Genomic DNA, 11,650 nt, shown 5'->3' with positions numbered 1-11,650 from the left:
ACACCAATCAAATGTAGATTTGGTCTTTTCACATATTCCCATATTTCCTGGAGGCTTTGTTCATTTATTTTTACTCTTTTCTTCCCTAAACTTCTCACTTCATTTCATTCATTTGATCTTCAATCACTGATACCCTTTCTTCCACTTGATCGAATCGGCTGCTGAAGCTTCTGCATGCATCACGTAGTTCTCCTGCCATGGTTTTCAGCTCCATCAGGTCATTTAAGGTCTTCTCTACACTGTTTATTCCAGTTAGCCATTCGTCTAATCTTTTTTCAAGGTTTTTAGCTTCCTTGCAATGGGTTCGAACATCCTCCTTTTGCTCGGAGAAGTTTGTTATTACCAACCTTCTGAAGCCTACTTCTGTCAAGTCGTCAAAGTTATTCTCTGTCCAGCTTTGTTCCATTTCTGGCAAGGAGCCGTGATCCTTTGGAGGAGAAGAGGTGCTCTGGTTTTTTAGAATTTTCAGCTTTTCTGCTCTAGTTTCTCCCCATCTTTGTGGTTTTATCTACCCTTGGTCTCTGATGATGGTGACCTACAGATGGGGTTTTGGTGTGGATGTCCTTTTTGTTGATGTTGCTATTCCTTTCTGTTTTGTTAGTTTTCCTTCTAACAGGTCCCTCAGCTGCAGGTCTGTTAGAGTTTGCTGGAGGTCCACTCCAGACCCTGTTTGCCTGGGTATCACCAGCGCATGGCTGCAGAACAGCAAATATTGCAGAACTGGGCTCCTACTGGGAAGTGTCTCCCAGTTAGGCTACATGGGGGTCAGGGACCCTCTTGAGGAGGCAGTCTCCATTCTCACAGCTCAAACCCCATGCTGGGAGAACGACTGCTCTCTTCAGAGCTGTCAAGGATGTTTAAGTCTGCAGAAGTTCCTGCTGTCTTTTGTTCAGCTGTGACCTTCCTCCAGAGGTGGAGTCTACAGAGGCAGGCAGGCCTTGCTGAGCTGTGGCGGGCTCCACCCAGTTCAAGCTTCCCGGTTGCTTTGTTTACCTACTCAAGTCTCAGCAATGGCGGATGCCCCTACCCCTGCCAGGCTGCTGTCTCGCAGGTTGATCTCAGACTGCAGAGAGCAAGGCTCTGTGGTCTGGGACCCGCTGAGCCAGGTGTGGGATATAATCTCCTGGTGTGCCGTTTGCTAAGACTGTTGGAAAAGCACAGTATTTGGGTGGCAGTGTCCCAATTTTCCAGGTACTGTCAGTGACGGCTTCCCTTGGCTAGAAAAGGGAAATCCCCCGACCCCTTGCACTTCCTGGGTGCAGCAATGCCCCGCCTTGCTTTAGCTCGCCCTCCGTGGGCTGCATCCACTGTCCAGCCAGTTCCAATGAGTTGAACCAGGTGCCGCAGCTAGAAATGCAGAAATCACCTGTCTTCTTTGTCAATCACGCTGGGGGCTGCAGACTAGATCTGTTCCTATTTGGCCATCTTGGAACTGTTTCCCCCAATTTTTTGTAATTTTTAATTTTGAGAAGGATCTTTCTGTTGATGCAACTGGCAGTGGAGCTGCTAAGAGTATTTTGTAGGCTGTGCCAACATTTGGATAGATTTCTAATAAAGTATTTCCAAATATGAATTTTAGTTTATATAGAGGTGATTATTTTGGGAATCAGATTTTCTAAAAGAATTAACTCTTCATATACATTCTTTTCATACATGTTGAAATTTAATTTTAAATACAAATCTATACAATGTAATTTTAATGTTTTCCCTAGCATGTCCTGTAACATATAGAGATCATACAAGAAACCAAAAATCACTTAATGATTTGTCTGTAATTCACAGTGCCTGTTTATGCTTTCTGTGGCAGCATCTTCAATTACAAAGACAAATTAAATTTAAAAATTGTATTCCTCATTAATAATTGGTTCATTAGAAATTGCATATGAGAATAATGGGTGTTTTCCTGTCGAATACAACAATCCTTAATTTTTATTTCCAAGCCTGTGGATATTCACTTTGCAGTGTTGTAGCAGTTTTTAAAACCAGAGATTCTAAACTCTTTGAAGGACTCTAATATCTCTCTGATATGCTTTATTGTAATGTCCAGGTGTATGTTTTTATTTTCTAATAATTTACTGGCATTTATAGCCTTAATGCTAGCAGTTCCTATCCCAGTTCTCAGGCCAGAAAGATGACATTTTTGCCACAGGGGTGGGCTTGGGAAACAGACAACCCAGCCTCCCACCATTGCTGCTTCTGCCATTGTCACCACCATTAATTTGGAGCTAGGTTCTGGCCCCAGCTACCCCTTAGGGCCCTATGTGGTACCCCAGATTGTTTTTGTTTGGTTGGTTGGTTGGGTTGTTTGTTTGTTTGTTTGTTTGTTTGCTCTATTGCCCAGGCTGGAGTGCAGTGGCACAATCTCGGCTCACTGCAGCCTCCACTTCCCAGGTTCAAGCGATTCTCCTGCCTTAGCCTCCTGAATAGCTGGGACTACAGGCACACGCCACCATGCTCACCTAATTTTTATATTTTTAGTAGAGACAGAGTTTCACCATGTTGTCCAGGCTGGTCTCGAACTCCTGACCTCAAGTGATCCACCCACCTTGGCCTCCCAAAGTGCTGGGATTACAGGTGTGAGCCACCTCGCCCGGCCCCCAGACTGTTTCTTTACCTCTAAGCTGCTCCACACTTACCCTTTCTGATAAGAATGCTGGACACAAGGCAGTCTTTCTTTGGAGGGATGTCTTTATAGATTTAGAATCTTTTCCCAAACTTCTAGAGAAAGTGGAAGGGTGTTAACAGGAAGGAACTAACATTTATTCAGTGCCTATTATGTATTATCAATTAATTCATTTAATCCTCCCTGGAGTTTTGCTAGCCCCTTACACATGAAAAGACTGAACTGAGAGACTGAATAACTTCCCCAATATTACACAGCTTACAAATGGTGGAACAGAGATTTGAACCAAGTCTGTCTGTCTGTGAAGATTTTGACAGGCAGCTTTAGTGTCCTGGATGAGAGTGCTGAAGACAAACCACCTGGGTTCAATTCTAGACTCTTTCTGTTAGATGAGTTACTTCCCTGAGCTTTAATTTCTGCATGGCATGTTTATAATGGAGATGAGAGTAGTACAGTACCTACTTCATAGGGTTCTTTAGAGGGTTATAAGAAGGTTAAATATTTATAGTGTTAGGAACAGTGCCTGACAGCCTACAGTAAATGTCACTGTTAATATCATTACTGTTATCATGACTCCTCTTCCCACTCTACAATCTCTCTTCATAAGTTATAAAGGAATGTTAGAGGTCAGCAGAAGAGAAGAGCTTAAGGACAGGCAGCAGGGCCTAGGTTCTTCAAGTCCTTCTGGTGTTTACCTTCACAAAAGCTCCCCTAAGCAGCATCTTACACACAATGTGGTCTGTGATCTGATTCTTGCCCTGGACAGCCCATTTCTGCTGGGCTTGGGTTCTCATTTTCTAATAATCTGATCCTTTCCTGTCTGGGTTATATGTCTTACAGGTATGAGACATCTTTGTTGGATTTGGTTCAGTCTCTGAGCCCAAACTCTGCTCCCAAACCTCAGCGCTGTCCCTCCAGAGAAGCTGGGGCCTGGAATCATGGTACTTTCCGACTCAGTCTTCCAAAATCAACCTGGAAGAAGATGGGGATGCACAGAACCCCTGAAGAGCTGGAGGAGAATCAGATTCTGGAAGATATATTTTTCATTTGACATATTGCAAAATTTTCTTAGGAAATTTATGGGTTTCCCCACATACCGATCTAGCATTTTAAATTATTTCATTGCAAAGTAATTGTGTCTCTCCTTTCACAGGGACCTATCTCACTAGCATCCTGTTATGTATTGAATATAGAAATCATTCTAACAACCCAGGGTGTTTTCCATCAGACCAGGCATTCGATAACACACTAAGGGGGTAGGAATGGAAGATGGTATCTTTTTTATGCTAAACAGATTAGAAAATTAACATAGGATACTTTCTGTGTGGTGGAAACCATTGCATATTCAGCCTCATTTCAAGAGTGTTTCCTTCTCATACTTCTGCTAGAAAAGGCTGACTCACTTTTATGTACAAAAAAACCTCTCCTTTGAAAGATCCCTCTAAAAGTAACCCCTTTGAAACATAAGCAGTTTCAGAAAGGCAAACCCTCACATCTTTCTCATCCTGTTCTGTCACTACTACATCTCTATAAGTGGTCCTTTAATTCTGAAGTTGGAGTTGGTGCCCCTGCCATCACAAACAACACTGACGGCCAATTGTGAGTCAGTCTCAGTAGCCATCAGCCTGGCAGCTGCCCATCCCATAACCAAAGAGCTCAATGGGCTAGAGGGTGAGACCCAGCCAATCCTTGGGAGCAAGCAGCACTAAATCCTGTCAGGGAGTGATTAGACCTGGGGAAATTCAGTGGAGGCACAAACCTGAAGCACTCTTCTACCAGTGTTCAGATGACTACCCCTCCAATATTCCAGAATGAATAAGAACAATCAATCTCTAGGTATTTTTGTTGACTCAAGTGTTCAGCTTATTCACCCCACCTCCCACCCCCCATCACACGCGCTCCTGTGAACTTCCCATGGTTGTGTCTAGGGAAAATGCCACTAGAGAGAGAGTGACACCAGCTGCTGCAAGCTGATGGGCTTCCTCTGGCCCTCCCTTTTCCTCCATGAGGATTAAAGGATACAAGGTGACCAGGCCCCACAAGTGCTCTGCTCATGGCCCCAAAGAATCATCTCAACTTGCCAGAGTATGTTCCACCACTGGGCCTCGTTTTGACCCAGAGAAAGCCTATGGAAGTTATGCAGTGCAGACCTCATCCTATCTGCTGTCTTTTCTCCCACAGAGCTCTTGAGATGGGTCCTTCAGCTTGCAGTGGTCCCTAGTAGCCTCTCAAGCTAATGGGGATGATGAGCGTGGTTTAGCCAGAGTTCAAAACTCTCCAGTCATTGAAAGCAAGGGGAGAGTGTGTTCCCAGATGTGTATTACTTGGGAATTTTATTTGATCTGGAGGGTGTGACTTTTTTTCTCTCCTTTTTACCAACCCCAACTTAAACTGGGAGCAAGACTTTGTTAGTCAGTGTTGGTAGATAAAGTCAGACCACCCAGGGCAGCCTGCATGCAATGAGTCTGTGTGGCTTCCCTGAATTATTATTTTAATTGAAACTAGATTATTTCAATCTAGAAAAGCCTTGTTAAGCAGCCTCCTTGTCCAGATAGATCCAAAGCTCATGTCTCTTCATGCTAAGCCTGGTGCTGTCACCTCCACCCAGCCTTCTTTCACTTGGGTTTTTTAATTCTTTGGAGGAGAAAAGAATGGAGCCCACCAATATTATATTTTTCTTCTGAAATAAACATAAAGTCAGGACTGACTAGTTGTAGTCATTCCCTTAAAAAGTTGGAAAATCATTACAGATTAAAATTTCTTTATAAAATTCACCTCTGAGAGTAACCAAATCAGTTTGATCCCAAATCATAAAGCCTTTGGAGTGTGGAGCTTTCTGTGGTATGGCAGAAATGGGTGGATGGCAAACTAAGAGTCCTCAGCCATTTTTTCAGTTAAAATTAGGTTTCCAGAACTTTCTTTTCTTTGCCCCCTGTGTCATGACTAGCTTAAGTGTACCTGACTCCCATAGACTACTCCCATGCCCACAGTCCCCCATTTCAGACTCCAGTGTCCTTAAAACTCTGGAGTGAGAAGATGCCAGAGGATCAAGAAAAGGATCACAGTTTCTTTAAGAAGCTTGTTTGCCTTTGGAAAATAATAAACATAGTCTAAACTAAAGGCTTTTTGGGGATCACAGCCACAGAGTGAAGTTTAATTGCTTCTTTGCCTCTCCATGAGTGGCCAATTTGGAAAAGCAGAGATGGACTTTCAGCAAAGTATCAGCCAATACATATTTCACATGCCAAACTCCTCACCAGTTGCCTTTTTCTAAGCTGTGGACATTTTGTTGGTGTTGGTGCAAGGGCAATAGGATGTAAATTTGTATATAATCTAATGTCTTCATTATTAATTGAATAGTACCTGTTAACATTTTAATCGATTTAAATTTATTTTGAAATATATGCATACATATGAATGAAAGGTTGTTGTAGAGCCTCAAAGCTGTTGCAGACTATCCCAAGAGAAAGGATCTGGCACAAAGGAATCTGCCTTTCCTCCCTGTCAGGTCCCCCACCCTTGACTGGTTGGGATTTGCTCATCCAGCCTCTAGACACTTCCCCAAAGCAAGACGGGACACATGCCGAGGGTGTTGCGGATAATGCCACAGCATTGCCCACCCTGCTGCCCACCTCCTAAGAAGGAAAAACCAGTCAATGTTTACAAAATGGAAAAGGACACAGCATGTCCTTTGAACGCCCTAAGTAAGGCCCACGGTGCTTGATGTAGAGAACCAAAGTGAATCACAGAAAAGCTTTTGCTGACAGTCCGCTTTCCAGGAGGCAAACTTGTGTTTATTCAAACCTGATCCTCATGATGGGGATTTTCTAGAGCACCCCAAATGTCATGGGGTGGGAGGGACTCTTTCTTCTCCCTCAGAGCCACTGTTCACTTGTCTCTGCTTCTGGCACCAAGTTCACAATAGAGATCTGCTGGCCAGAGAATCAGGGGAGAGGAGAGGCCTGATGGGGCAGAGAGATGGAGGCTGTGGCAGACTCCTTCCAACTCACAATTTATCCTCAGCTTAGAGTGTATTTTGAATGTTGGCAAATGTTTATGTACGTATGAGATTTTAAGTTAATAAATCATCTCTATGGCTATTTTCCCCATATGGGTTTGATATTGAATTGTCCCTTGAACATCTCTCATCAGATCAGTGAGGCATAGCTTGAAAGCTAGTGCAGAGCTGCAGGTTATCAAAATGTTATTTTCCTCAGTACTTGTTAAAACAGCAGGAGCCTGTGGTCGACTGAGAGAAAGGAAATGGTTTGTCACATCCCAGTAGGTTTTTCTGCTGTGGCCCCTGCTCACTCACATCATGTGGACACCAAGCCGCCTCTAGATTGTGTGCTTGTTGGAACAGAATATTCAATCTATGTGCACCTCTAAGTCTCTTCTCTGTGCCTAGCCCCATAGCTGCTCAGCAAGAAGAAATATCACAGCACTTTAAGACAAGAAAAATGGCCCTGCCTAGTTGCCTTTAGTTGCTGGAAGAATGTATGTGAGGGCTTCAGTGCCTATGCTCAATTCTGAGATCACACCTGTGGATTCAACTAAGACAGAGACAAAGCCAGGCTGGCACCTGCACCTGAATAAGGAGACTTCACACCTGCCCCTCCAAGGCACAGGTAGCAGGAACAGAATCATTACTCAAACAGCTCCCAAACTGAAAATGAAAATTGCTCATAGATTACTGGCAACACCATTTGGATGTTTAGGAATCTGGAGACCCAGTCTGGAAATGAAGGGACTTCAATCAACTGTAAGATCCCCTGTAATTTGAAAAAAATACCCTGTGAATAGCCCAGACTTTCATCTGACTTTCTCATCCCTTCTTTCCACTATTGTGGTTCTCTCTTTCCTTTTACAACAAGACTTCTAAAGGGAGCAGTCTTGGATTCATTGCCCCTTAATACCTCACAAACTGGCTTTCACCCAAGCCCAGTTTAAAGAGGTGAGTCAAAGTCAAGATTTTACTCTTGACTTTTCAGCACTCCTGGCCAATCAGCAACCAAAGCCTATAGACACTACTTCCTTTTTTTACTTTTTTTTTGGTAATAGCCTTATAAGATTTATTCAAATACTGTACAGTCTACCTATTTAAAGTGTACAGTTCAGTGGTCTTTGTATATTCACAGAGTTGCCACCATCACCACAATCAATTTTAGAAAATCAATTTTCATCACCCCAAAGAGCAACCCATACCCTTTAGCAGTCACCCTCCATACTGCCAGCCTTAGGCAACCATTGACTTGCTGTCTCTATACATTTGCATATCTGGACACATCATATTAATGAAATCATATTCTATGTGGTCTTCTGTGACCAGCTTCTTTCACAGCATATTGTTTTCAAGGTTCATCCATGCTGTCACATATACATGGTTCCTTTTGATTGCCAAATTAATATGGTATCGTGAATATATGACATTTTTGTTTATACATTCATCAGTTGATGGACGTTTGGGTTGTTCCCCATTTTGTTATTGTTGTTGTTGTTATGATGAAGAATGCTGCTATGAAGATCCATGCAAAACTTTGTTTTGTTTTGTTTTGTTTTGTTTTGTTTTTTTTGAGACGGAGTTTCACTCTTGTTGCCCAGGGTGGAGTGCAATGGTGCAATCTCGGCTCACCGCAACCTCCACACCTCCACCTCCCAGGTTCAAGCAATTCTCCTGCCTCAGTCTCCCCAGTAGCTGGGATTACAGGCATGCACCACCACATCCAGCTAATTTTGTATTTTTAGTAGAGACGGGGTTTCTCCGTGTTGGTCAGGCTGGTCTCGAGCTCCTGACCGCAGATGATCGCCCACCTCGGCCTCTCATAGTGCTGGGATTACAGGCGTGAGCCACCGTGCCTGGCCCATTCAAAACTTTTTTGTATGGACACTCCCTTAAACCAAAGCCTAATCCAGAGCAAAGCCCTGACTTTCTTCAATTCTGTGAAGGCTGAGAGAGATGAGGAAGTTAAGAGACCATCTCCATTAGATGAGGAATTTGTAGATGAAAAGCTTGCAGCTAGCAGAGGTTTAAGGAAAGAGACCATCTCCATAATATAAAAGTATAATGTGAAACAGCAAGTGCTGATGTAGAAGCTATGGCAAGTTATTTATCCAGAAGATCTACCTAGGATCATTGATGAATGTAGCTCCACTAAACAATGCATTTTCAATGTAAATGAAACAACCTTCTGTTGGATGAAGATGCCATTGAGGACTTCCATAACTAGAGAGGAGAAGTCAATGCCTGGCTTCAAAGCGTCAAAGGACAGACTGACTCTCTTGTTAGGGGCTAATGTAGTTAGTGACTTTAAGTTAAAGCCATTGCTCATTTACCATTCTGAAAATCCGAGGGCTCTTCAGAATGATGCTAAATCTACTCTGCCCGTGCTCTATAAAAGGAACAACAAAGCTTGTATAGCAGCACATCTGTTTACAGCATGGTTTACTGAATATTTTAAGCATACTGTTGAGGCCTACTGCTCAGATTAAAAGATTTCTTTCAAAATATGACTGTTGTTACAATATACTTGGTCACCCAAGAGCTTTGATGAAGACTTACAAGATGAATGTTGTTTTCATGCCTCCTAACACAGCATCCATTCTGCAGCCCATGGATCAAGGAGTAATTTCAACTTTCCACATCTTACTGTTTGAGAAATACATTTTTGAGGCTATTGCTACCATAGATAATGATTTATCTGATGGATTTCTGCCAAGTAAATTGAAAACCTTCTGGAAAGGATTCACCATCCTAGGTGCCATTAAGAACATCTGTGATTCATGAGAGGAGGTCAAAATGCCAAGATTAACAGGAGTTTGGAAGAAGTTGATTCTAATCCTCATGGATGACTTTGAGGGATTCAAGACTTTAATGAAGGAGGTCACTGCAGATGTGGTGGAAATAGCAAGAGAACTAGAATTAGAAGTGAAGCTAAAGCTATGACTGAATTGCTGCAATCTCATGATAAAACTTGAACGGATGAGGAGCTGGTTCTTCTGGATGAGCAAAGAAAGTGGTTTCTTGAGATGGAATCTACTTCTGGTGAAGATGCTATGAACATAATTGAAATGACAACAAAGGACTTAGAATATTATATAAATTTAATAAAGCAGCATCAGGGTTTGAGGGAATTGATTCCAATATTGAAAGATGTTCTACAGTGGGTAAAATGCTATCCAGTAGCATCACATGCTGCAGATACATTTTCCTGAGAGGAAGGGTCAATTATGTGCCAAACTTCATTGTTGTCTTATTTTAAGAAATTGCTACAACCACACTGATCAGTCAGTAGCCATCAACATCAAGGCAAGACCCTCCATGAGCCAAAAAAGATTACAACCCCCAGCCGGGCATGGTGGCTCATGCTTGTAATCCCAGCACTTTGAGAGGCCAAGGCAGGTGGATCACCTTAGGTCAGGAGTTCAAGACCAGCCTGGCCAACATGGCGAAACCCCGTCTCTACTAAAAAATACAAAAATCAGCTGGGTGCAGTGGCAGGCACCTGTAATCCCAGCTACTCAGGAGGCTGAGGCAGGAGAATCTCTTGAACCCGGGAGGCGGAAGTTGCAGTGAGCTGAGATTGCACCATTGCACTCCAGCCTAGGAGACAGAGCAAGATTCCATCTCAGAAAAAAAAAGATTACAACCCACTGAAGGCTCAGATGATCCTTAGCAATAAAGTATTTTAAGTTAATATGTGTTTATTGTTTTTAGTCACAATTCAGTTGCACACTACAGTGGACTACAGTTGCGTGAACATAACTTATATGCACTGGGAAACAAAAAATTTGTGTGACTCCCTTTGTTGTGATATATGCTTTATAGTGGCGATCTGGAACTAGCCCCACAATATCTCTGAGGTATGCCTGTATGTCTTTGTGGGGTCATGACCTGGAAGTGATAGAGTTAGAAAAGAAGGATGAACACCCAGACCCTGTGGGAGGAGGAGAGGAATCCAGAATGTTGAGCATGTAGAGTGGAGGCCGGTGGGTGCCAGGCAAGCATCAAAAACTCCTGAAGCACTTAACTGTGCGCCAGATCCTCAGCTGGGCCCTGTGCAACATCTTATTCAGTCCTTATGAGACGAAGCCTTTTCTCATAGTTTTCAAAATGATCCCATTATATGGGTTATTCTTGTAAGCTACATCATATCCTTTATGTAATGAGGCCAGGTATACATCTATGCACACCTAAAACTTGAGGGTGATTTTTTGCACCAATAATGAATATGAAGTTTAGCAAAACTTGCCAAGGTCACCAACTAGAAATAGAATTCAAACTCAGAAAGTGGGGTGGGAGGGTCATTTTTCACTTCTTCCCCTCTCTTTCCTATTTCTAGTCAATGTTCAAGAAGTATCAAGTCCGTCTGAGCGCGGTGGCTTACACTTGTAATCCCAGACTTTGGGAGGCTGAGGCGGCCAGATCATGAGGTCAGGAGATCGAGACCATCCTGGCTAATGCGGTGAAACCCCGTCTCTGTATTTTGTATTTGTAAAAATACAAAAACCTGGGCATGGTGGCACGTGCCTGTAGTCCCAGCTACTTGGAGGTTGCAGTGAGTCGAGATTGTGCCACTGCACTCCAGCCTGGATGACAGAGCAAGACTGTTTCAAAAAAAAGAGAAGAAATTATAATTGAAATAAAACCCTCAGTAGACATGTTAATCAGAAGGTTAGACACAGTTGAGGAGAAATTAATGAACTAGAATTGAAGAGATGTGAAGGAAACATTCAGAATGCAACATAGCCAGACATGTAAATGTAAATGCCAAATGTGTCAGAAGAAAGGTGGGAATCTGGAGGGTAAAGTGATTTCTTACATACCTAACCAGAACTCTAGAAGGAATGGGAAAAAGTAGGATAGAGACAGACTCTTTTTTCTGTGTTTAAAAAAAAAAAAAATTCAGGTGGATAAAAGACCTAAGGAGAAAGGCACACTACGATAAAGTATTAGAAAAAATAAAGGAGAATGTCTTTATGATCTTGTTTAAGGGAAGGAGTTTTGAAGACAAAATATAAACAAACCAT

The 11,650-nt window shown here is 42.7% G+C and overlaps 1 protein-coding gene across 8 annotated transcripts in view; it reads left to right on the top strand.

The window, feature by feature from the left end:
* KIAA1328 (KIAA1328 ortholog) overlaps window positions 1-6,732 on the top strand; it is a 400,177-nt gene extending 393,445 nt beyond the window's left edge. For all 8 annotated transcript variants that reach the window (XM_017873982.1, XM_017873981.1, XM_017873984.1 and 5 more), the window contains one exon: window positions 3,464-6,732. In XM_017873982.1, the coding sequence (XP_017729471.1) occupies window positions 3,464-3,674 (211 nt within the window). In that variant the 3' untranslated portion in view covers window positions 3,675-6,732. The remainder of the gene's footprint in view (window positions 1-3,463) is intronic.
* The last annotated feature ends 4,918 nt before the right edge of the window (window positions 6,733-11,650 follow it).

Source organism: Rhinopithecus bieti, unplaced genomic scaffold (assembly GCF_001698545.2).
Source record: "Rhinopithecus bieti isolate Rb0 unplaced genomic scaffold, ASM169854v2 scaffold_5260, whole genome shotgun sequence".
NCBI classification, from domain to species: Eukaryota; Metazoa; Chordata; class Mammalia; order Primates; family Cercopithecidae; genus Rhinopithecus; species Rhinopithecus bieti.
The sequence above is the reverse complement of the archived record's forward strand: the minus strand, read 5'-3'. Positions and strand labels throughout refer to the sequence as shown.